General features: G+C 42.6%; 1 protein-coding gene across 2 annotated transcripts in view; it reads left to right on the plus strand.

Moving 5' to 3' along the window:
* Positions 1–3,560: 3,560 nt before the first annotated feature.
* The window catches only part of C7 (complement C7), a 304,122-nt gene continuing 279,874 nt past the window's right edge, over positions 3,561–27,808 (plus strand). For both annotated transcript variants that reach the window (XM_069221437.1, XM_069221440.1), the window contains exon 1: positions 3,561–3,737. In XM_069221437.1, the coding sequence (XP_069077538.1) occupies positions 3,732–3,737 (6 nt within the window). In that variant the 5' untranslated portion in view covers positions 3,561–3,731. The remainder of the gene's footprint in view (positions 3,738–27,808) is intronic.

Consider the following 27,808-nt stretch of genomic DNA (forward strand, 5'->3'; position numbering starts at 1 on the left):
AAGTACGCCGACTTCCCTACTCTCATGCTGTGGAGTACGCCCACTCCTTCTAAACAACACTTAATTTGGCCTAATCACACTCAAATATTCACAATCACCTGCAAAGTACATAAGATTTAATAAGCGCAAAAGACCCTAACCACACATACTATGGCGCCGAGAACATTCCCAACTCATTTAGGCAGGCTCCGAGATCCCGGGAAAGCCCATGGCAGATCTAGCAACTCATCATCTTTTCAATTTGCATTATCACAAGAAAACAATTGAACAGTGAAAACTCCGTCCTAGGGCCCCCAAGGGCCAAACCGTACTCTGCTACCAGAACTGTTAACGCGTCCGTCTATGTCAATTTATACACATCAGGACTCGTTTTAGGCCAATGAATCTTTGGGCCCAGTGGTGAGACACCGTAGGACGAGATAACTGATCAAAATATCAATCAATATGTCAATAACATTGTCAAAGTTTAACACCAAAATATCTCTTACTTTAGACATTAATAAACATTTGGCGCAACCATGACCTTTCAGTCATGAATAACCACACCTTAATGAAGTTTATAAGTTTTATTCCCTATTGATTACAATCTAGTAGCAAAGGCATTAATCTCAAAGTCAATAAACATATAAGCACGATTACAAGATGACAACCATAATAAGCTTTCAATAATGCAAAGATCAGTAGCATAGACAATCAGATAGATATAAGCAGATTGTAACACATCAAACTTTCTAAGATACTAGTTCAGCATAGCACCACGTCAATCACGTCAGTTTGTCAGTCAGAATGAATACCTCATCTAACCTCTAATTAGCATTAGCATGTTGGGCGTCATGCAAAACAATTTTGAACACCAATTTGGAAAACATCTAACTAAGGTCTCTAATAAAACATACAGCAGTTGGTACCTAGGAAGAAAGGCAAAATGAATTTTTCATTAGCAATTTTATAATTACCCTCCTCTGATTAAGTCAGCATTCAGGATCAGTCTTCGTCTTCAGGACATCAGTTAGATCGCCGTCAGTCTATCTAAGTTAAAGGCAAGAAACTCTCCTCATAAGGAGAAAAGTGTAAGGGGCAGTAATATGGGCAAGGATGGTTTGTCTAAGTCTCAAGTCACAAAATAATGTGACAGAGTTTCGGGATGCAATCAATATCATTCCCTACCTAATTGGCATTGTTTGTTCCTTGTCATGGGTTTTTATCCCTTTCTCGTAATTCATTCCCCCAAAATTCTATTGGTTAGTCAATACACCCCATCATTGTTAACCTATCAAATTATACATTAAGTAATGCATTTGTCATCTCTCGATATTGTTTTGTCTTCTGATTGGTCTTCATAATCGGCTTTCCGTAGGTGGCATATCCGGGGTTACTTCATCATCTTGGCACACGTCTCAGGTTAAAAGTTCTCTTTCCCTCGTCTCATTGTCCTTGGAAGTATCTACAAATGTTTCGAAGCACATCATTTTATACTAAAAGATGCTAGCATGCGGATGGGAAAATGTCCCCATGTTTCAAACTAATACAGAAAGAACAATAGCTGGGTCATGGTCGTTTGCAAGTCCGCACACTGAAGAAGCAGAAAAAATACGCTTTTAATATGAGAGCTACACAGCTTCTGCTTGGCTCATGCTAACTTAAGATATACGAGTTCTAATGAATGCAGTTTTATACGTTTTAATGTACTCAGTTAGGCAAACTATAAACGATTATTTCTTACAGTTGACATTAGTTTATACATATGAACGATTCTCCATATTTATGAATACGCTTTAATTAATGTTTTATTAATACAGCATTGTTAGACATAAGCATTTCACGTCTATAATATGTAATATTAAGTACGCTCTCTCAAGCACATAAGGTATAGTAATAGCTGCAGTGTCAGGCCAAACCCTAAAAACAGTTAAAGGAACTGAAGGAACTGGCAAGAGGAATAGCTTACAAAAATGTAAGTCCCTTTTCAATGAGTGATGAGTTGAGGGCATGGTTTTTTAGATGCATGAATAGGTGAATGCAAACATGAGTTGATGGTTGATTTGGCATCACTTGCATAAATGGGGAGAAGAGGAGGGGAGAGAAGTCTCACCCACTGGTGCCTGAAGCCTCGGGAGCAGAGATGCTCTCACTCGTAGCATGTGATCTGCTTCTACACAGGAGTGTTTGAGCTCTCGCTTGAAGACAAGCAATGGGCGAAGTGGGCAGGATCTGAGAGGCACGACATGCCCACAGCCCCCACGTTTTTATTTAAGAAAAACAGATCCTCTACTTTTTGTAAATAGACAACCGTCACGGGATGGTTCATTGGTAGTCACTTGGCGCTTCCTGGTGACGCAGATGTATTATTTTTGAGTAGTATTGCAAGAGAGTTATCTGCTGAGCTGTGAAGTGTGCATTTAAAGAACAGTTATTAAAAAATGCACTATGCAGTCTAGGTATTGCAACATCTATATTTTGGAACATTGTTTGCGTCTTTTGCAGCAGCCTATCTTATACTAATAGAGTTTTCGTGAAGTTGCATTTACTTTTCATTCAAGCTGTGCCTTATTTTATATGTGGTTACCCGAGGGTCAAACAACGAAGAAAGTTTCAGAATAGTTTGTTTTTTAACCACCCCTTTGACGCCGCCCCTAGGCTCACTCCTCAAACCTAATTTGCGCACCGCATCACAGTTCCCATAATGTTTAAATGCACTTCGACCGCTGAAGACAAGTAGCGAACGAGGCTTCTTGTGTATGGGTATGGGTCTAATTCCTAAATGCACAGCTTAAAAAGAAATGTAATAACGTAAACTAAGGATGTTCGTTCTCTTTCCTATAAGTGCTGGGATCCTGTGACCTTCCCCCACTTTCAGCTCGGCGCATCAATCAGTGGCGTAACAAAGGCACCCACAGCCCCGAGATGCAGAGGGCCCCTTCACCACAGTACACTCTGCACTGGCGGCAGGTCCCTGACTGGGTCCGGGGCCCCTCTACAGGCACTATGGGAGAGGGGGTACGTTTCGTTACCCCACTGGCATGAATATACCTGTTAACATACCTCTTTCATTTTAAGCAAGTGTTGAGCACTTTGCGGCTCCATGATGGGTGCTGTTGGAGAGAAGAGGCACCGTGCTGTGTGAGACGGCACACGACCCCATGTGTCGCCCCCATGTACTCTCTTCTGGGCTGAAGACATTAAGGGTTCTGTTATTTTATTGGACTCCATAGCCCACACTTTTATGCCTTTATTTTGTGAATGATAAACAGTAACATAGCAACAGGGACGAGCCATGTGTACATACTTTCAGCCAAATAACATAATTAGGAAAAATTTCGATTCTCGCAGAAATTCAGCCTGGTCACTGCCAGGCGAAGGGGCTGGAGAGATGTACGAAACACTACCAGCTATTGCATCGGCGTTTTAACTCGCCGGCCTCCTGTGGACTCCTGGGTATCAGAAAAAACACAACAACATACCGAGTTATAATGAGTGGGCGGGGAGGAGGAAGACGTTTGGCAGAGGAAGATGAAGGAATGCCAGAGATGCAGGAGGTGGGGGGAAGGGGCTGGTGTGGGGAGGATACTGTGAGAGGGGAGGTATGGAGTGAGTGGGGAGGTATAGAATGAGTGGACGTGGGACAGTCGAGAGAAGAGGCTGAGTTTGTGCCGAGTCTGTCTCTCACTTCTCAACAGGGCCGGCCTCGCACCTCCTGCCCGTCCCCTCAGCGCGAGGTCCTGTCTGCAGCAATGAAGGTAAGGGAGTTCTCTCAGTAGCCCGGATGGCGGTCTCCTTACTAACCCCCCGCGCTCTAGTGCTCTGCATCAGCATCAGTATTTGTGAGAGGAGGTTGGCGTCAGAATCCTCTCACCGGACGGTGCTGGTCCAGCCCGAGCCCCGCAGAGGGACGCCCCGGGAGCCAAGAATGTTCCGGGGGTCCATGCCCGGGGGGTGGCCGGACGCTGCTCTTTTCCGAAAATGTGGGCTTGAGGGTGTTTTGTGAGAAGTGGAGTGTGTTCTTGCAGCTGGGATGCTGCCTTTGTCTTTGACTCCCATGTCCACTTTTCCAAGCATTAGTGCATTTCATGACAGGCCAGTTCTTTGGACGTGGGGAGTCAAGCACCAGCTTTTTAAACAAAAAGTAGCAGATTTCAATGTGCCATGACTAGTCATACATCAACATCTGTTTTTTTATGGCGTACTTCGTGCCGCACTTATACCGTCTGTAAGTTTTGTAAATAACGAATTGTACCATTATCCAATGCTATGATTCTCAGCTTTATCAACAGTGTTTCCGGCTGCAGTGATATTCGGCTAATTGATAAGGGCCGTGAATTAAAGTGAAAGTGCTTCCTTGGTGCATATTTACGGAGCAGGTTGCCGGGCAGCACAAAATACCTGCTCTGGCGCGGGTTTGTTTACACCCCTGTCGTATTGCTGTGTATCGAGGAATGTACTGCATCTTTAATCATGTTCCTAGTTTGAAATTGTGTTAGTAGTTTGTGACATAGGAACTTTACAATTTACTTATGTTACCGTGGACATTAAAATATTGTCATAACATGCCCCTCAGAAGCAAATTAAGTACCCAGTTTTTGTGACTCCAGTGCACACGTGTTAGGACTTTATCTAGAAATTAACTCCTGAGGAGTCGCCCCTCAAGCCCCCCCCCCCCCAAAAAAAAAAAACGAGAGAGAACCAAAACACTGCCCTAGAAATATCCAATGCATTGCCCTGTTTACATTTTATTTATATCAGAACCATCTTTAGCGTGGGTGGCCCCCCTCGATCATCTTTGTTGGCACCTCATTTTCCCCCATGACCACCCCCTTCACGGATTCACTCCCTACCATCTTCCAGTGATGCCCATCATTTCTCCTAATCCCCTCTCTCACATTTGTTTTATAGCACTAGCCATCCCAGATAAACTGCCAGAGCGCTTCACATCCCAAACATGTTATATAGAGACAATGAGTCATAGAAGTGTGTAAATCAATAAATAAGAAATGTTACTTACTGCAATGAGGACTACAAGGTGTAAGAGTCACATGCCATCCATACTGGTAGGGATTACAAGTGTGCTTTGTCTGGATCAAAGAAGGGGCAGGTTAGGGGCCTGATTTAGGTTTTGGCGGACAGGTGACTCCATCACAGCAATGATGGATTTCTTATCTGCCGAAATGTAAATCTCATAGGCTATAATATAATTTATATTTCGGTGGATGGAATATCCGTTAGTGTTGTGACGGAGTAACCTGCCCTTCGACATCTAAGTCAGGCCCTCAGTTTCTACGGTGCGCAGTAACTAAAGTTGCTGAACTGTGTTACATGAAAAGGAGAGAGCACAACAGCACCATGTCTGCAACAGCATCATATCTAATATGATATGGTGGTGTTGCTCTCCCTTATAGTGCTAGTGTGGCTTCGGCTGCCTTGCGCCAATGCACACACCCTTAAATACTGAAAGGGTATCCTTCCATCAAAAAATGCTATACTTTGACAAAGTTTAACATTTAAGTACTTTGTAAGTGTTGCATATGGTGTAGCGCACATGCAAAGTCGGATTGGTTTGGAGAAAATAAATCTTTTCTCCAACTTCACATCTGCCCCTAAGAGGTTTTTTTTTTTTATGCCAATCCCTTCGCACCAAAATTAGTAGACAGGGATTATCGTCAAAATCCATGGGTGAGAACATTAAAACGTCTATGTGCAACCCGTTGTACGTCTCCTAGATGTAAAGTAGCACATAGCAGTACTTTCTGTTAGTTTAGGGCTATTGTTCAATACAATTCTGGATTTGCCCTGGAAAGTAAGTCCTAAAATAACACTTTCCACCAGGTTTGTGATGCAAATCAGGTGCAAAGTGTTAGTAAGGGAAATGTCCTGAAACGTCCTGAAAAATGCGTTGTAAACAACGCGTACATTTCCCACGCAAGTGTAACCACAGTTGCCAGAACAATGACTGCTTTTTTCTGTGCCTTAACCACGCATGTGCTGAGCTACGCATATGCATCTTTAAGGCACAGAAAAAGGCAGAGTGGATCGGGAGAGGATGCATTGAGGTAAGTGGGGTGGGGGTGAGGGTAGTTTTTAGGGGTGAGGCAGATTAAGGGTTTAGGGTGGGTGGGGGGTCAGGCTTTTTTTTTTAGGGGCGGGTTGGGGGGGTTGGGTATTTCGTTTTTTAGGGCTTAGGTTGGGGCGGGGTAGTTTACTTTCAAAGGGGTGGGAGAAAGTTTACGGAAGGGTGGGAGGAGAGAGTAGAGAAGAGCAGAAGGCTCAGGAGAGGATGTGGTGAGGTAAGTGGGGCTGGGGCAGGAGTGGAGGGTAGTTTTTAGGGGTGGGGTGGATTAAGGGCTTGAGGTATGTGGGGGGTCGGGTAGTTTACTTAGGGGGGAAGGTTTTAGGGGTCAGGGCGGGTGGGAGGTGTCAGGGTAGTTTACTTGGGAGGGAGGTTTTAGGGCTCAGGGCGGGTGGGGGGCAGGGTCATTTAGGTTTGGGGGGCAGAGATAGGGGGTCAGGATAGTTTGTTTTTTTAAGGCTTATGGTGGGTGAGGGGTTGGGGTTGTACACTTAGAGGGGAAGGTTTTAGGGCTCAGGGTGGGGGAGTCAGGGTAGTTTTGTTTTAATGGGCAGGGGTGGGGGTCAGGGTAGGTTTTTTATTAGGGTTCAGGGCGGGTAGGGGGTCAGGGTACTTTAGTTTCTAGGAAAGGGGGGTTAGGATAGTATTTTTTTTAAGGCTCAGGGCGGGTGGGAGGGTCGGGTAGTTTAGGTGTTGGGGTGGGGGTTGTTTTGGGCCTTAGGGTGGGTTGTATGATAGAGCCACGTATACCATTTCACATGGTGTTTCCACACATGCCTTTACTAGGCATGCTTTTACAACAAAATTTGTTGTAAAGGCATGCGTGGGAAAGGCATGAGTGGAAACAACGCGGTCGTGGTTCTGACCACGTTGTTAAGGCATGCGTTGTTCATGCATGCGTGGTTCCATCATATAATCTGTTAGTGAATCTGCCCCATAGATGTAACACAAAGATTGGGTGTCATACTAATAACATAATATTGCTATCCAAAGGAACCTGTTTCAAGAACCATAGAATAATGAAAAATAGAGAGGAAAAACAATAAGCTTCTAAACTTATGTCTTACAATTTGCATGCAGCATTTTGATACCAGTTCATAGCGCAATGTTATTTATTAGAAGAACTGTTACTTATGAGCTTTAAGTAACAAAAGGACCTCTTTGACAAAAGCAATAACCCAGTGAGTTAACAACGTAAAATACTAATGGGGATTTGCATGTCACACGTTGCGCTTCGCAGCAGGAACATTTAATCTCTGTATTACTATATCATGAGCCAAAACTGCGATTAGACAAGTCGTAGATCTTAACCTCAAATGCATTAACCACCAGAGTTATCTTACCATTTTAGTATATCCTAAAAAATGCCACTCCCAAAGATTTCTGCCGGCTACTCCTACCTCGGGTCGTCTATCTTGCAGAGGGCGACCCCTTGACCGTGGCGCTCAGTGTGACAATACCGCTTGATACCTTAGTGTAGGCAGCGGTCGAGTTCATTAAAAAGAGGTATAGGAACTGTGATCTGAAATTTAGTGGGGGCGGGGCCAGCGAAGGTGGGGGGGCGAGTTAAACTAATCTGTAGGAAATGCACTATTTTACATTAGGGAACCTCTGTTGGTTCATGCAACCCCCCCCTTTTTTCGAGCCTCTTACCACACGACGCGAAACATGTTGACCTTGTTGAAGGAGGATTCCTAGTAGGTTTTTTCTCCGAGTTTATTTCTCATCGAAAGTAATCGAGCATTGACACTCATTATATTACTTTCTCTTGTTTTTAATCATGGTTTCATCCCTGACTATTGATTAAAATGATGATATAAGTAGGGTTGTTTTACCAATTTTATCCTTAAGCCTATTGTTCTCTCCACTGGGTTTGGGTGCTCGAATGATAGCACTTACTTTTCTTGATAGTTAGTTTTCATTTGTAACTATCAGAACACTACGGTTCAGTGCTCCTCCTTGTGGGGAGCCCATCAGGTATTGCACTGCCGACCTGGCGAGGAGCATTACCCAGTGATGATGCCAGACATCTATTATGATGCTTGAGGGTTCTTGCTCCTGATATTTCAGGTCACTCTAACTTTTCTTTCTTTCTTCTGTATGGAACAGTGTACTTGTGTTATATTGCATTATAGTAGGGAGAGTGTACACTGGACCAATCAATCTCCCGGTCCCTCCCCCCTCTTACATTATACGTTTGTACAGCTGCTTGCTGTGGGACCTCTTATTAATTTTAGTAAGCTGACCTTTTAAATCTTCATAATGGAAGATTTTCAGGGTCTTAGCTATGATGATGACATGGTATCAGCTATTCTACAGGCACCTTCAATTCTTAACAATGAAGGGTCTGCCGCAACAGGTAGTCTAAAATCGGAATGGGATAAACTTTCAACTTTGAAAAAAGAATTGATCAAGACTGTCATGCATGGGACCATCATGACAGAATACCTACGAGCAAATATCGCTCCCAATGGTCTCTTGGTCTCTAACATACCGCAAATATTTCTACAAGATTTAGCCTTCAGAAGAGACTGGGCCCAAATAGCCTGGAAATGTACCAGGGATTGGTTGGTCCTAATTATTAATACCTCTAAGCGATTGGCTGACACAATCATCATTCAAATTAATACGATTGAGAACAGTCTTAAGACCACCATATCATTAACTGCGTTTAAGAGCCGACTCGCAGAAATCACTACAGAATTAAATGAGACCAAAGAGTTTTTGACACAACAAAAAATAACTAAACTTCAAAAAGACATAGTCAGATTCAGTAGAGAAAAGGTATACCCTTACATCAAGGATGACTATGAGGCTGATAATCAGTCCAGATCCTCTGATGAATCTACAACAAATTTTAAGAAAACTCAGACTTTTAGCAGTGGTTCTTCTTCTGACGGGTGGAGTACGGATGAAAATCCACCACAACCTTTTTATAATTATCCACCTTACCCAGTACACCAACCTTTACCTTGGCAACCCCCTTACCCCTTCTTTCAGCCCCGCCCCATGATGCCATATGTGCCTTTTTTAGGCCACGGCCGGGGCAGGGGCAGAGGCAGAAGAAGAGGAAGGGGCAGACGGGTTCAGTGGTCCAGAGAAGAACCCCAAATGGTGACCAGGAGCCAAACAAGGAGCCCCTCAGTGAGAACCTAGTTGTTAATGTATCATCTAGACCACTCACATCTATAGAAACAGACATACTCAACAAGGGTTTGGGTTTTGTCCCCACACCTGAGGAGGACTTCTTTCGACTAAATATCGAAATGGCTCAATTTTTCCGGAAAATCCGGTTGAATTTCTTTTTTAAGGACAAGAGAGCAGAACCTACACAGTGTGATTCAGGTCTAAGAAAACACTCCACTTTTGTGCCTCCACAAGTGGTTATGCCCAGTGAAGTTGTGACTTTTGAGAAAGCAGTACTTACTGATTTAAATAAATTATGCCCTAAACATCCATTCATTAACATCCCTAATAAAGAGAAGAGGGCCCTGCTTGATGTAGCTTCTGATCCACAGATCACTATCAAACAGGCTGACAAAGGAGGCGCCATTGTCATCATGAACTCTTCAGATTACAAGAAGGAATGCTTACGTTTGTTAAGTGATGCCACCTATTATGTCAAGATTAGGGACGACCCTACCACCAGACTACAGACTCAGATTAGGATTCTGATCGAAGAAGCTAAGAATAACTCGTGGATCTCACCTAAGGAGGCTGATTTCCTTGATACTTTACATCCTCGCGTCCCTTATTTTTATTGCCTGCCAAAAATTCACAAAGATATTATACCACCCCCAGGACGCCCTATTGTCTCGGGAATAGGTTCAGTTTTAGAACCATTATCAATGTTCTGTGATCATTTTCTACAGACTCTTGTCAAGAATTCCTCCACTTATTTGAAGGATACCAAAGATGTCCTTAATTTGATTGAGTCGGTCAACAACTCTGACACTGTACAAGGCATAATCACTATGGATGTTGAGGCATTATATACCAACATTCCACAGGAAGCGACTCTACAAGTTATAGAGTCAGCCCTGCAAGATTCAGTTGACACACTTACGACTCCAATCTGCTTTTTAATGCAACTAGCCAGATTGGCTCTTACTGAAAATTACTTTCTATTTGATGACCAATATTATCATCAAGTCCGGGGTACATCGATGGGCAGTACTTTTGCCCCTAGCCTGGCGTGCTTATATATGTACGATTTTGGAAAAAAATTCATCTTATCATCGCTCAATCCATTTTCGAATCATGTTACATTATGGCGCCGTTATATCGATGATATCCTGATTATATGGAATGGTCCCTTGTCCCTTGCGGACCATTTCACGACCTGGATCAATACCCTTGATCCGTTTCTTAGATTTACGTCCACTGTTTCTGCGACACAACTACCTTTTCTCGATTTGATGATTACTATCCATAATGGTAAAGTGTCCACCTCCATCTATCACAAACCCACTGACCGTAACTCTCTGTTACTGTATGAAAGTCACCACCCAAAAACATTGAGAGACAACCTACCGGTTGGTCAATTTTTACGACTTAGACGGAACTGTAGTTCCTCCCTTGAATTTGACCATCAAGCTGATGTTCTACAAAAAAAACTTCTGGAACGCCACTATCCCTCCAGAATTGTGAGCCAGGCACGTAAACGGGCAAGAAATAATAATAGGGAGTCCCTACTTACTACTTTTGACAAAATACCTCAGTCAAGAATTACTTGTGTCTCTACTTTTACCCCCTTATCTAATTCAATCAAGAAATTGATTAACAAACGATGGTCTATTTTGACCAGTGGTGGTCATGAAATCTCTCGACCTCTATTCACGTTTAAACGGTCAACTAATATCAAGGATATGGTCATTCACACGCGTCCACGACCATCAACCAATACTGACACCCAGAAGACATTGTGGGGTCTTCCTCCGGTTGTAGGACATCACCCGTGTGGGAATTGCAACGTGTGTATGTTCACTAGGAATTTATCATCAGTAAACCTAGATCCGATAGGTATATGGCACCTCAAAAAACATACTAATTGTAACACTAAGAATTGTGTCTACATGATTACTTGCCCTTGTGATCTGCGCTACATAGGCATGACGACCAGACCGGTTAAAAACCGTATTAATGAACACCGCAGCAACATCAGGTGTAGTAGGATCACTACTAAACTTAGTACACATTACTTAGCAACAAAACACTCCCCTGATGACCTCTGGTGGATAGTTTTGGAAGCACCTAAAATAAAACCTAATGATCCAGGACACCTTTTTAGGACAGAAGAAAGATGGGTGTTCAAATTGGGAACTAATATACGGGGTCTTAATGATGACATCCCTTGGACCTCATTAGCATAAATTATATGTATTTACTCAGACTTCACTAATGTACTGACTGGTCCTCATAGGTGTCTGTGATATCTTTATTTAAATAGGATAACAGACACACACACTGTTATCTTTTTTTTTATATTGCACCTTGAGGATACATACGTTTTTTCAGATTTGACTAAAGACCTACGATCATTTAGTAGGTAGATGGACCTATAGAATGCTCTTCTCAAAGAGACCTCTCCTCTTAGGTGACTTATAAACAGTGAAGGACAGTTCCTGTCGTTATAACAGACGTTTGGAATGCCCCTATAAGACTGTATAGTGCTTTTCAGTATAAACGGTGAATTTTCCTCACCAAAGATGGCCGCCAAGTTTTTAGGCCCTCTTTTATTTCAATTATACTTCCACTACCGTGGGAAGACTTGCTCTGTTTTTGTCGAGCCCGGACCTGACTTCCGGGTCGCCGTCATCTTGAAATACTCCGTGAACATCTTACCGCGCTTATATGTGGTTCGACGTCCCGGAGGGTAGGTTCATAATTTGGACCTTCGGCACACGCAGTAAGTAAACTGTAAGACCTTTGTGTAGGTCTTCGTTTTATACTTTGTATGACACGCACGGGCTCACTCGCGCTCTCGTTATTTCGATGGAGCGTGCCCCCCCCCCTTTTTTCGAGCCTCTTGCCATTCTAAACGATTTTAAAGTATTTGAAGTGCCACCCCAAACAGAATGGCACTGTATTTATTATCGTGATATTATTGTGAGGTGCCGATTATTTGTACTGATTCTTGAACCTCTGTAATGAACTTTTTATTGACTGATGATGGTTCCTAGTTGTTTTCATATATCGTTACTGTCAACAATGTCGAGTACACTTTTTACGGTATTGACATCATATTATTTAGATGAAAGGACAATGACCTTTACATTGATTATATTTTCTCGTTTATACTTTACTTAAAGAGATATGTTGATTACCAATGAATTGGAAACCTTTACACCAGATTAGTGATGGACACACTTACTAATGATACGTACTTACTATGTCTAGCTGATAGCCGAGTCTTGGGGACGTACTTACCAAGGAGCCTGCTCCCGACTTAGGGGTGGTAAGCCTACCTCACTGTCATCATAATTTTTCATATTTCTCTGCCTTTCTTTTCTTGATTGATTGCACAATGTTTGCATGATTTATTTATGACCATTTCCGGGCACAATTTGGTGCTGTGTTTTTTATTTATGTTTCCTAGGGCGACCTGTCTGTGATTTAACCTATTGCTCCACAATATAAGTGAATCAACTTTTGTGAGTATGATTTTTATTTGACTGGAGAAGAGCGCATTAATATTTTGGTCCTGATGAAGCGTCATTGGATCCATAGGGACCACACGACGCGAAACATGTTGACCTTGTTGAAGGAGGATTCCTTGTAGGTTTTTTCTCTGAGTTTATTTCTCATCGAAAGTAATCGAGCATTGACACTCATTATATTACTTTCTCTTGTTTTTAATCTTGGTTTCATCCCTGACTATTGATTAAAATGATGATATAAGTAGGGTTGTTTTACCAATTTTATCCTTAAGCCTATTGTTCTCTCCACTGGGTTTGGGTGCTCGAATGATAGCACTTACTTTTCTTGATAGTTAGTTTTCATTTGTAACTATCAGAACACTACGGTTCAGTGCTCCTCCTTGTGGGGAGCCCGTCAGGTATTGCACTGCCGACCTGGCGAGGAGCATTACCCAGTGATGATGCCAGACATCTATTATGATGCTTGAGGGTTCTTGCTCCTGATATTTCAGGTCACTCTAACTTTTCTTTCTTTCTTCTGTATGGAACAGTGTACTTGTGTTATATTGTGTAACCAGAGAGCCACAGAATTGAATTCTGATTGGTGCAGTGGGAGACAGCTGCATGTGCGGTGTTAGTGCTACGAGGTCCCAGCTTGTTACAGAAAGTACTGTGAATATGTAAGTCATTACTTTAAACTTGCAGTACCTTTCAAAGTGAATAAATCTTTGTAATCGCAAAGCTTCAACTGACTCCATCAATCAAAGCCAGTCCCAGCTTCCAAGCAGTATTTATATTTGCAGATTGACCAATTACAGACTTTGACATCCCTTGCAAGCAGCAGGTACCCTGGCAAGAAGACTTCTTTCTTGTTTAGCTGCCTGTCCCGCCCTCAACGTCACAGCACTGGAGACTCACTCCATTCACTTCAGTAGAGCATTTCTGCTGTTGGAGTTAACCATCGGGGATAGTTGTTTTTAAAAAAAAGAGTGGAACTATTTTTGTTAAATCAAAAAATATTTCCCCGTAGATCGTGTCCACTTCAAGCTCTGAGTGTAGGCATCTAAATCCGGTCTACTTATATGCACACTGTCAGCAAACAAATGTGAAATGGAAGCCAGGATGTTCACAGTAGCGTAGAAACTATGCCATGGGCCCTGGTGCTAGCAAGGAAAATTACAATTTTGACTGCTGCTGGGGTAATGAAATTTAGCAATTGTCAGGGATCAATGGGCCCCTCAAGACTCTGGGTAATGGTGCCACAGTATCTGCTGCACCATTGGTGGCTACCATTTCTAAGGAACTAAGTACTCACAGAAATATTTTTTGTTGTCAGGCATTAGAAGGCATAGGTACTGGAAGCAAAGGTACTGCAGAACCTCCAAAGTAACCAGGCCGGAGTTCAGAAGGTGAATGAGCAATAAAGATGCCGTTAAGTTTTGTTTTTATCTTGGCACATTTGCTGTGTATTGAAAGACGGAAGTCAAATTACAGGCTATGTGTTCTGGAGGTTTGTGTTTACTTCTTGTTCTCCGGCTGCAAAGTTAGAGGATTCTGTGAAGTAGCTATCTGATAATCTTGCTGGGGTAATGAAAGTGAAAGGAAACACTGTAGGACGTGAGTTTTTTTCTAAACACAAAATTTTAATAACTGTAAATGAACTGTACAAATATTTCAAAATGTTGCAGCAGTTAGGAAAGCACAAATGAAACACGTTTTAGGTGATTCTAAATTCTGATAGAAACAAAGATTTTAATAGGATCAAAACAAATCCCTTTACTTGGTGATGTGCAAATAATAAATATTTACTGGAACCCAAGTTCCACACATTATCGTTTTTGTGCGATGTGGTATTATCAGTAAGACGGCATGTCATTGTAAGTTATGAAGCCATTTCAATGGACTGTGCAGTCTGTAAATGAGAGTATGCACCCACACCCTGCTTTAGCACAATATGTGTGGTAGTGTGCTCCAAAATGCACCATTGCCAACATACTTTCAACCTTACCACCCTCCTGGTGAGGCGCGCAGCTCATTTGCTACACCTGTTTTTTATTAAATCCTTGGATTTTTCACAGTCCTTGCGAAGACTATGGTGTAACTGTGTTGGCAGCACCCACGCTCTAAAAACTAGTACCACTGCTAGCAGGCGCTTGGTTGCTTCTGGCGCGATGGATGACGCTTGTTGCTTCTGGCGCAGGACGTCACCGCAGCTTCGTCCATCAGTGCGCACGAGCGAGGAGTGAAAGAGACTCAGCATACCTCGTTGGTGTGTGAGGGAGGGGCGGGGGAAGGGAAGCCGGTGCGGATATCCGTCTAGAGGTGTGAATAAGAGCGGTGCAACACCTCGGGAGGGATGTTAGGTGTTAGTCAAAGAGGTTTAGCACATGTGGGATACAGGTTAGCAAGAGAAGTACTCCCTTGTGAGAAATGTAGGAGGCGCTGTGAGGGAGCAAAGGTGCGTTGCCACCTCAGGCTGTATAAGTGGGGTCCAAGAGCTAGTCGTGCAGCACGCGTGTGAGGGAAACAGTTCTCTCCCTTCGAGGGACCGAGCAAACAGCCCTTGACACCCAGACCGCCTGAAGGAGGGGTGGGAGAGGCGCAAGGCAATGGGCCGCGTCTCTGTGCCGCACGGTGGCGTGCTGAGCCCACCTGCCTGGCCGCGTCACGCTAGTATCACACGTTTCCACTGTCCGGGCAGCACTTTGTCCTGAACAGAATGACAATGAGATGGCCGGGACGGGCACAGCGTGACGTACGGGATGTGGTTATGGGGAAGCGGGAGTCGGGCGGGCTGTGGAGTTTGGAATGCAGCCCAGTTGAGCGCTCACCACGCCTCCCGGTGCGGGCTTGGACGGTGCAGGCTTTGTGATATCTCAGAGGCCTCTTTGTTGTGTTAATCTATACAACTGCCTCCGCAATGATGCCACCTCGTCCTGTAATGGCGGTGTTTCTCCCTAGGGCCTTGGAAGGAGCAGACTGAGATCTCAGTTACCTCTTTATTGTGTTAATCTATACAGTCACGTGATTTTGTTTAGAGGAGCAACTGTCCTTAAGAAACTCTTGCGTTTGAACAGAATGCGTTCGCTAATATAAACTGAGCGTAGCATCGTTATATATTTTAGGCTTATTTGCAACCTCTGCTGCTGAGGAAGGCTTTATCCAGTAAGTAAAAATGTGAAAAGATCATAAACTGAATTGTACAGATGTTTATTGCTATCAGTATTTTTCAGCAATTCAATGGCACTTATTTTATTGCCCCCAGAAAGATGAAGGAATGTGCTGGCCCCTCAGTTTCTGGACCTGAGCTTGTGACCTGCACGCCAGTTCAATATTGTAATTGTAATTGCACTTATGTAGCGCTTGCTAACCCTGACGAGGCGTTGAAGCATTTTGTGGATATGTTTAAATAGTACTCCCAACTCACTGCTAGATGAAGTATACTGTGCTCGGCGCACCAATGTTCTCGCTCAGCACTCATTGGCTTAAAACTAACATCAATTGTCTTTACTTCCTAACACTGATCTTTTTATCTCTGTCTTGAAAGACGTATGCCAATGTAGCTCTGGGAACATTAAACACAAAACATTATCCTTAACTTAAGTGGGCAAAGAGAGGTGATGTCAATCTAGCTGCTGAATCGCACATTTTGAAACACAGGTACCTGAGCTCAGATTCCAGTTTACACACTTGATCAAACTGTGGAATCCGATTCAAATCAATTTACTCCCTGTACACCGTTGTCCTTGATCACCAGATATGAGAGCGCTTTAAAGTATTCAGTTGAGGATGTGTGCTGTACAATTGCCGTGTTAATGTGCGCTTTAAGCAACAATAACGTTGCTACATATATAATGACTGAAACCCACATGTACACTGCACAAGACAAACTGACCTGATCCTCGGGTGTCTAATGGCAATGTGATCGAACCATGAGTAGGGTTTCTGGAATGTTTGTAGTTCCATGTTTAGGAATTATTATTTTTAATAACTGTTACTCCTTGTAGTGCTATAATGTATTATACTAAACCAATGCACCACAAATAAGGAAGAATTTGTTTTTCACATTTTAATTAACCCTGTTCAAATTTACATGCTATTTGCTACTTGATTTACATGTCAGATATTTTGATCGGCATAGATCATTGACAAGGTAGCAGCCTGGCTTAGCGTTCCTATTACTTTTTTTGGCTTGCCTCCCTGTATGTGAGGTGGAGAAGATCAGAGAGCACACACAGTACAGGCCATCACTGCCTCCATCCTAGGATGATGGGTGGGACCGCACCAAAACTGGAAGAGTGGGTAGCACATCACCTCAGATTACCATTGTCTTATCCTGTCAGCAGGAGGGGGGAATGGAGAACATGCCTCATATTGTCACAGACACACCTGATGGGCCGGATGACTCCCAACCCCTTCTCATAAGCAGAGGGAATGTAAGCATTAAACGCCTCACCCTGTGACAGAAGGAGGGAGGTACCGCACACGAAGTATCACAACGCAATATCAAAGTTCCGAATTGTAATAAGACTAGGATTGGTACAAAGGGAGCAGGACACCCTTCTTCACATGCACTGGACAGCATGTAACTAAGATGCCAAAACAAATGGCCACATACATAGAGCAGAAACATAGTCCAGGTCTCATCACGGATGCTGCGTTTGCAGTGTCTACGACGGGGCCTGGCCAATTCTGTGCATTGTGCTAGAGGTATTAGTCTGGTAGACTGAGAAAACTCTAGTTTGGATAATTTGCAGGAATCGATATTCCTAGTTAGGTTATGAGGATTCCTTCTGTGAAACTTTGCAACCAGATGCATGCACAAATACAGAGATGGAGGCCAGCAAGGGACAGCAGACCCTCATCTATGTATTTGCTTTGGTAAAGTGCCACTGTTGCAACCTAAGTGCCTTAAAGAGACCATGGTTTCAATGCAAAAAGTGACAGTTTATGGAATGGTAATTATTAAGCAGCCCCTCTTCCCCGGACATCCACAGCTGCCGTTTACTTAATATAGGTTGTCTGTCATTGTTACCGACACACAAAGGTGGACCGATGAATTAACAATTTTTTGTCTTCCCAAGCATTCACAAAGTGGCATACTCTGCAAAAGTGACAAATAAATTGTAATGTATAAAATTGGCATTGTGAGTCACAAATGTCTTGTGGCTCACAATATCAACCCTAGAAGTTCTTGCGAATCATGGATAAAGTGGGGTTGCAAAGCTGAGTTTTCACCTTTGCAATTTGCAAGACCATGTATTGCAAAGTGTGGTTATGAAGAATGCTGCTGGGAGAGGACAGTCTGTGGTTCATGGCTAAGTCATTCTACAACATTGTGTTTTGTGCACAGAAGGCCTGCTTGTATGTTCATTACTGTCGAGCAGGGATCTCCAATCTCGGGGGGGGGGCGGGCTTTGCAAAGGTTGACTGGTCACCTTTCTGTTGGTTATTGCTGTTTGGGTGTCAAACTGGTACTAATGAGGTGCAACCTATGCTCAGACAGTGATAACAAGTGTAAACATGACAAAATAATAAAGTAATACTATTAGAGAATGTGCTGCATTACGTCGCATAATTTGCTTTTTCTTGATGCATAATTTAGTTAACCCTGCCACATAATTTGCCGTCTCTTGCCGCATAATTCCAGTGGCCCTGTCCATGGCCTAGCTGGAACAATCAATGTCTTTGTGATGATGTTGCCACATACAGTATGGAAACCTCTCAGTGGAAGGCACACCTGTGCTACTGATCCATTCCCCTAAATTCCCTTCCACTGCTACTGCACACTTCTACTGCTAGTATGCTTTTTGCCTGCACTGACTACCTATTGAACATCGTTTTCAATTCAAGGCTTTATGGTATATGCTTAAATGCCTATCCAACACTGGAACACTAGTGTCCAGGTGCTCACCCAAACGGTTGTTGCATTCAAGCCATCTTGAGCGGCCAGGGTTCTTAGAGTCAGAAAATCGCATCAAGGAGACAGATCCTTTTCTTTTCTGGGCCCTAAACTCTGGAACGCTTTGCCACTAACACTGACAGCATGCCACTCGCCCTCTATTATTCGCAAACTGCTTACAACCTGGCTGTTCCAACTTATTTAAATTGCCCATTCTCGTCTCTTTCTGGGCAGCTTCTGGTAGGACTTATGTTTTGTGATGAGCCCAGTGCTGGGAAACCTTTCTTAGGTAGTCATGCATTTTATAAATTACGCATAACAATAATAATTACAATAACAACTACTGACGTGAACCCCAGAAAGAACATGATGATAGCCTCTATGCAAGGTCTTCATCGTGCATAAAATGTAAGGCAGGTACTGAAACAAAGGGGAATTAAGATGCAAAGACAGCGAAGACACTAGAGGCAGAAAATACAAAAGTGTTTTAGGCTTCTGGATCGACACTCTACAGATAGCAGTGGTGGATAAATTTCTTCAGAGGTTTTCAGTTTTCCTGTGGTGTACTGTAAGTGCAATGATACACAACATTTGTATATCTAGACAACATGTCCAGAACGTTCAACTTCTGTGATTGCCCACAATTGAAGATGAGAGAAAGTCCTCACTTTCTTGTTTGAGAAGATAATTGGTCAAGTGAACCCATCTAACCAGTGCTTAATTTGTAAAAGAATAAGGGGCAAATGTACAAGTCCCTAGTGCTGCCTTAATGTCATTTTTTAACGCTAAGGCAGTGCTAACCAGTCCCCCACCATGTGCCATATTTACAAAGTGGCGCAATGCTTGCATGGGGGTGTCCGCCCCATGGAGGCCACAAAATATGGCATAGTGAAATATACAAGCTTTCACTGCGTCATTCTAGTGTAATTTTTTAACACCTGCCCAGGGCAGGCGTTAAAGTGATGTTAGTGCATCAGCCTGAGGGCCTCCCTGTGCTTTGCTGGACCAGTGGCAAAAGTTTTGGCACTAGCTCAGCAGAGCGCCACAACAGCATAAAAATGTTGACGCTGTTATCCTAACGTGCATCATTGTACATTGTATTGGAAATACACCGCTACCATGGTGACGCTAGGTGGGCTCAGGGTGATGCAAGGAAACTGGAGCATCGGAGCCGATGCGCCAGTTCCTTGTAAGTATGCCCCGAAGTGTTGGAGTTTGCTCAGAAGCTCACAGCTGATGCTATTGAAGGTCAGGAAACCGTATACAAAGGCTGCTTGGTCTTGATTCCAACTCATGCATCTTTAATAAAACACAAGACACTCCCTTCCCTCTTTATCTCCATCTGGCATGTTCTTTTTCATCGCTGATTTCTTTATTCAACAGTATGTTTTCTGTTTTCCTATTTCCCCTTTTGTGATTTTTTTCTCTGTGGTTGTGAATCGAAGTCTGTTAAGGAAAATAACTACTGGTCCCTAAAAATGGGTGCTGGTGGGCCCCACCTGCTACCTCCAGCTCAAATTAAGCACTGCATCTAACCACACAAGGACCATATGGGAGAAGTATTTTGGATCTCACTCAGAGAAGCAAGCAGTGGAAAGAAAATAATCTCAGTCGATGAGAAGCTCTAGAGGGATAAAAGATAGCATGATAAACGAGTGTGCTGGTTTTAAACAGCGGCCATTGTGTTTTTCAACACATCTTTGGAAACTGACGACCGTCCTTCCATGTTTTCATTTTCCAGACATATGGTGGTAAAAAAGATCATTACTGGCATGTTATGAGGAAACTGTAGTAAAGATATTATGGATACTCAAGTGTCACTTATTACCTGCCGAAGTAGATTACACTGTCATCTCTATGACACATTTTCTATATTCAGTAATCGATGTGACAGTCCAATTTGTAACACCTCTAAGGAAAACACAATCTTCAATTAATTTATAAAATTACTACCATTGTGACGGAAGTGGCTCCTAAACAGCAGACTGTAGCTGGCTTTCCATGGGTTCTAAGCACCCTGCTCCTGTCTGATGCTTTAAGGAATGTTGCTATGACTTGGAGTGTGGGTTTGACAATTACACCAGTTGGGATCTGAGGCTCAGGTGAAGAGTATCAGCTCCTATGGAGATATCTTGTAGATGTAACCTGATATTTCTCTAACATACCCAAAATAATACATATAGAATCTACCTGTTTGGACAGCAGAGTACAGAATTACTAGCATACAAAAATACTTTTCTACAGTGGTGACACGATTAAAAGAATTCTGCATGTTAAAAAATTTGAATTTGGATGCCCCCTTCACACCAATGTCTACATCACCCGAGATCCTCCAGGTAAAGCAGAGAAAGAGAGGGAAAAACAGAGCAAGAGAATAGATCTTATCTGCTGATCCCTTCCACCTGTGTCAGGGAAGACTTACAGAACAGCTATAGAGACCTGCAAAAGGGCAGGTTTCTAATTAATAAGTATGCAGAGCTTAGTCGAGACGGAGGAGACATTTGGGCCATCCACTCTTCCAATGGATCTTCCAGAAAAATGCAAAATGAATTATGGCTACATGCCAAGCAGAAATGTGCGTTCACTTCATCTACCCTGAGCTGGAAAAGAAACGAAATTGGTTTTCTTTCCAACCCATTGAATTTAACGTGATATTAAAAAACAATTTCTGGAATCGGAATCTCCACTTAGAGCTGTATGTTTGCATGCAAGTCACTCCCTGCTACAGGCTCACTGTTATTATGCAGCATCGGAGTTTCAGATTATGCAGCATGGGTGACTAAATAATGCAGCAAAAAGCAAAGTATGAAACATTACCCAACCCATTTTGTGGCAATGTTATCTGTGTCAACAAATTGGAGACAACCAGGAAACAAAAGCTGTGCAAAATTCAAAAATATGCACCCTTGCCAGATTCTAATGAAAATGTTATTGACTAACAAAAGTAAAATAGCGTGTGTTACAAGATGTGAGCACACGTATGTCTGTAGACTGAAAATAGCCCTACAGGTGCATATTTCCTGTAACTAAAGCTGCCCATTTCTTATTCTGAATGCCCCAGTTATGGTTTAAAATGAGTCTTCAGTTATGCAGTTACCCTGTGTCCACACTTGAGAGTTTAGAAACATCTCTTTTCATTGAGAAAGAACTTTGTTGAACAGTATTGTACATTACATAATAATCTAAGGCCCATATTTATACTTTCTTAGCGCCGCATTTGCGTAATTTTTTTGACGCAAAAGCGGAGCAAACGTACAAAATATAATTGTATTTTGTAAGTTTGCGCCGCTTTTGTGTCAAAAAGTTTTTTCACTAGGAGGATCTGTAATATTCAAGACATAAAAACATATACAGAAAAGTAAAGTATTTTGGATTTCTATGCACTGTGAATACCCTCTTGAAATAACGGTGGTCTTAAGAACAGTCCCTAGTGTGAAATTAATTTGCATGAATATTGAAAATGGCTATAAAATAGAAAAGAGCTATTTTACACCCATTTTGAAATATGTTTAAATATGTGAAGATGTTGTTTCTTATGTCGATAAAGAGTCTTCATCACTTAGGTTCAAAATGACCCAGTATTCACCTCGCTCCGGAGTTACTGATGCTGGTAGGTTCTGTAACTCCTTGGGGTAGAGGTATTGTTCAAATGTCAGATAAGCAGTAGGTGCTGGTAAGCATCCTATTTTGGTATCCATCTAGGCAGCATCTCAGCTAGAAGGGATTTTCAAGGAAGACGTCCCGATCCTGTGAAAGGGGCAGACAGTGCTATGATGGATTGGCAAACCCGGGTCAACAACGGTCATTCTGGCATATTAGCCATGAGAATCGAAACAATATGAGAAATAGAACATGGGTGGAAATCACTGACCTAGTAGAAGGGACATAATTAGTAATGGTGTACATACTATATGCTTGACTCTGTACAACAACTAAACTCGGAACTGAGCAATGGATGTCCATAGTGCCACTGGCTCATCTTTTGGTAGAATAACCTAGCTCAAGGTAAAACAGTGCAAGAAGTACTGGAAGCATAAACAAACAAGCATTTGCAATGCAATGGGTCCCGTGTTTGCTCGAGTAAGAGCTATTTGCATTGTAAATTCTGAACTGGACATTTCTTGCCACATAAATTAAAATTAAAAGTAAAACAGAAGTGTGCTTGCAGTCAAACGTATTATCGGCAAAAATGCAATTATCTATGTAACAGGGTTGATGTGATGCAAAGCACTCTACTACTGCCCAGCGAGATTGCACTGCGTAGGAAATAAATAGAAAAAAAGAAGTCCAGAAACCATACGGAAAACACGGAACCTCAAATGTTTTCAGTAGTTGGCTGGTGCACTCGAGGAGGGCTAAACACCGGAAAGCAAGCAAATTTTGAAAGGCAAGCCCACAAGCCAACCAAAATCATGGGCGTGCGCTGGGCGTGGTAACAAGCTCATAGATAGATTACAGCAGGGACAGATCGCTTTGCGCTTGACCCTAAACAATACAATGTAAAGTTGAAGAAATATATATGTGGGATAAAGTATCCCCTGATGTACTCTATAAGGATATTCTAAGTCACCAAAGAGCTCCAAGACCATATAGAGGAACAAGACCTAAGGCAGAGTTCCTTTAGAAGGTTATGGAACTCCAGGATGACTTGCAGTATCATAATCATGTATGGCAGGAGGCACCTTATCCCTTACAGTACATGGTCACACCATCACTTTTGTCACAAACCACTTAAATCCTTGGTACGTAGCATTCATATAAAAATAGAGCATGTTTTCAAACATCAAGAGTAGAAATAGTACCTCTAGTGCAAAAGTTAAACACATAAAAAAGCAGTGAGATATTTGTTGCAAGAAAGTATTAAAATCAGTTGAATCTAAGTGATTTTCAAAAAAACAAAAAGACTCAGCAGATTTGAATGTGTGAAACATGCCAAAATATTTTAACTTTTCTATAATTACCTACTCCTAAGTCGTGCAAAAAATAAACATTTTGCCATAAGTATCTCCTATAGTAAAACAGTGCACAAGAAATAAAAGCCATGTTTTGTTTTTATACCATGAACAGCTGATTTCATTATGAACCATGATCTGACCTGACCTTCCCCTGGGCTGCTGGCAGAGGTCGCAGGCATTGTGCTGTGAGAACGCAACTGTAAAAAGTTATTAAAGTTGAGTTCTGGTGTCATTTCTTTATAACCAGCAACTAGGTGCATCACAAGCCACAGATTACAAAGAAATTAAAGACAGATTTTCATACATGAATTGCAGAATCCCATGTATTATAAAGAAACCATTGTCCATCCAAGGTACATTACCAAAAAGATAAGAATTTAAAAAGAAGAAACTGCTTCCATGGTTTGTTGTCACAGGCAAAACCACTCCAACCAGGAAAAAAGTGTGTATGTGGGGGTGGGGAAGTCATTGGGATAATGCATCAACAGAAAGGACTGCAACTTTTTCAGGAGAGGCACTTATTTACTTTTGAAGAAAACAAAACACCATACCTCAGGGCCACGTCTTGACTCATAATGTATTAACCTATATATTGTGACACCGTTGACAAATCAGACCTGAAGAACTGAATCTGCATGCGGTAATGCAGGCGATCCTTACTATGGACATCGACTGCCACCTCAATAGGTGATTGACTAAGGTGCTTATTGCCCACATGCTGTTCCTCTCGGTACATCTTTAGTGATTCAATTGGGTTAGCTAAGAGGGCAAGGAAACCTGCATAGCTGAGATGTTTGTGAGATGTCTGTGGCCTACATTTAGACCTGACAGCCTTAGGGTGGTCATCACCCAACTTTTTGCCTGACTCAGTCAATTTTTCGGACCCTGTTTTTGCTAGTTTTTTGACTCTGAGCACTTTACCACTGCTGACGAGTGCTAAAGTGCATGTGTTGTCTCCCCCAAACATGGTTACATTGGCTCCTACCCAATAGGCATATTTAGTTTACTTTTAAGACCCTATTAAAGTGTGCTAGAGGTGCACAGGGCCTGTAAATTAAATGCTACTAGTGGGCATGTAGCATTGATTGTTCCACCCACATAAGTAGCCACTTAACCATATCTCAGGCCCGCCATTGCAAGGCCTGTGTGTTCAGTTTCACTGCCACTTTGACGTGGAATTTACAACTACTTGCCAAACCTCTAACTCCCCTTGTTCTACATATAAGCCATCCCTAAATTAGGCCCTAGGTAACACATAGGTCAGGATGCTATGTAAGTAAACAGCAGGACATGTACTTATCTGTTTTACATGTCCTGGTAGTGACAAACTCCCAAATTTGTTTCTCACTACTGTGAAGCCTGCTCCTCTCACAGGTCAGCATTAGAACTGCCCTTATATACTTTTAGGTGGCTTCTAATCTGAAAGAAGTAGCCCTGTCATATTTACTATGGCCAGAATGGTATTAGAAAACCCTGCTTACGGAAGTTGGATTTAATATTACTATTTTAGAAATACCACTTTTAGAAAGTAGACATTTCTCTGCACTTACTGCCATCTGTGCCTTACAGCCTGTCTCCAATACACATCTGGCCTGTGCTGGTTGACAGCTTCCCTTATGTATTCAACCCAGAGAGCCATAAACACAGGACACTCAGTCACATCTTCATTCATCTGCATACTGAATGGATCTCTCTTGGCAGGAAGGGTATAGGGGCTCTCTTTTACACTTCAAAGGCCAGTGCCTGCCCTCGCACAAGGGATTGATAACCCTACAGGGATCCTGGGTTGAAAGGGGAGCTTGTGAACTTCAAAACCACTATTTGAAGTTTCTCCCACTTCAAAGGCATTTTTGGGTATATATACTGGGTCTGTGACCCCACCAAATCAGACACTTCTGGATCTACACCTGGACTCTGTCAGAGGGGCTGCCTGGCTGCCCAAAGGACTCATCTGGACTGCTTTGCTGAGAAGGACTGCTGCCCTGCGTGTTACTCTGCTGCCTGCTGGCGTCTGACTCTGCTGGAAGGACTCTGCCTTCCTCACAAGTGCTCTCCAAGGGCTTGGATTGAGCTTGCCTGCTGTTCTGAAGTCTCAGGGCCACAAAGACTTCACCAAAAAGAAGAAAATCCCCATGCGTTGGAAAGTTGACGCAACGCCTGAACAAATCAACGCAGTGCCTGCCTCGCAGCTAAAAAAACACTGCATCACCTACCGGATCAACGCATTGCCTGGTCCTTCTCCCAGGACGTCAGCGATTTTCAACACATCATCTCTGGGCGTCAAAAGATCCCCACATCGCAGTGAGGAACCAAGGCAGCGCTCCTGGAAATCAATGCATCACCTTGCTTTGTGTAAAGAAACAACGCATTGTCTGTGCCGCACCGGAAAATCCAACGCAGCTCCCTATTATTCAATGCATCTCCTCCTCTGCGGCTCCCATGCGTTGTTATTTTTGACTCATCCCAGGTACTGTGTGTTACAAGGATATAACTACTGATTGTTAAGGATTGAGACTCGTTTAACCTTTAAAAAGTGATATCTCGACTTCTGCGTATTGGATTTTTGTTGTTTTGATCTTATTTTATTCAGATAAATATTATCTATTTTTCTAAACTGGTGTGGAGTACTTTTTGTGGTGTTTTCACTGTGTTACTGTATGAGTTATTGCACAAATACTTTACACATTTCCTTCTAAGTTAAGCCGGCCTGCTCTGTGCCAAGCTACCAGAGGGTGAGCACAGGATAATTTGGATTGTGTTGTAACTTACCCTGACTAGGATTGTGGTCCCTACTTGGACAAGGGTATATACCTCTGCCAACTAGAAACCCAATGTCTAAAACCTACGTTTGTACAAATGCTCCAAAAAACATAAGGCATTGACTTGCTTCCTGGACTTAGCTCTTCTGCCATCAAGGCGCTCTGCCACATGCTATGCCTCCTTCAGCCACTGCTTGGTGCTGCTCAGTTGTTTTTAGGCTGAAATTGAGAATAAGCTACTCCAGCCTGACAAGATAAGGGGACTTCGGAAATACCCCCTCTGCTGAGGTGGGTCACGCTTATTAAAAATGATCAGACTCAATCCAAAAACAAAATAATATAAACCCTATACAATATTAAAAAGCAGTAACACTAAATTACTATAAATGCATACTAACAAACATTACATAAAGTATTTAATTTACATACGATTATTTTACTATTACCACTCCATCCTATAAAGTAATAGTAGGGAATGTGTTAAATCACAGAAGGGTTAGATTTACTATTCCCACTCCGAAACACGCAAACGTAGGAAAAGTGTTGAACTGGGGGTTAGATTTTAGTATTCCTGCTCCAGTTAATGCAACAGTAAGGAATGTATTGGTTTCGGGAGGGGTTATATTTACTATTCGCACTCAGTCTAAGCAATAGTACAGAAAATGTAGGACTTTTGAGGGACTGCAATTAAGATTCCACCTCATAATCATTTTGTACAAAACATGTAAATGGCAAAAACTAAAAACAAATATATCATATATATTGGTAAAAAATAAAACAAAAATACAAAATAAAATAAACATAAAAATAAATACTTTTAAATAAAATTAAATTTCCTACCACCAAAAACTGGAAACGTCGAAAAAAATTACTTATATGATAAATGCAACAAAATGCATTTTTAAATATTATTTAAAAAAACAAAAACTTAAATGAAAAATACATTTTACAAACATTGTTATTAAAAACAGCTAACAAGGTGGAGCCTGGAGCACACCAAGATGGCCACTCCCTGACCAGGCTCCACGCTTTGCTGGCCATCATGTCACATCCGTCTGGTTTCAGGACACTGATACCTGACCTCCATCCACAGCAGAGGTCCCTGACTTGGGCGTGATCGAACTGACTTGCCCCGGGCACTGAGATGAGAGGTGATGAGCAGACAGGGGATGGCAGCCTAGGGGCAGAGCCACAGCACCAGCCTTTTCTGCACATTTGGCAGCTCCTCCCCTTTTGGATGCACAGCTTACCCCTGAGTCTCTACTCCACCCGGACAGGCCTCACCAGAGGTCCTGACATCCATCTCAGTTGAATGTAGCACCACCGACATCACAGGATTCCTGGATTCTCTGCCGCACAGCAGCTGATCTACCCTGCATTCCGCATAGAGCAATGGTGAAGTGCTCCACCTATGACATCCGCTGAGTCCCTCAACACTGCACACTGCCCCTAAGGCACTCAGCTGCTTCTCCCCTGGGTGAGTGATGCTGACA

Source organism: Pleurodeles waltl, chromosome 1_1, assembly GCF_031143425.1.
Source record: "Pleurodeles waltl isolate 20211129_DDA chromosome 1_1, aPleWal1.hap1.20221129, whole genome shotgun sequence".
In the NCBI taxonomy this organism is placed as follows: Eukaryota; Metazoa; Chordata; class Amphibia; order Caudata; family Salamandridae; genus Pleurodeles; species Pleurodeles waltl.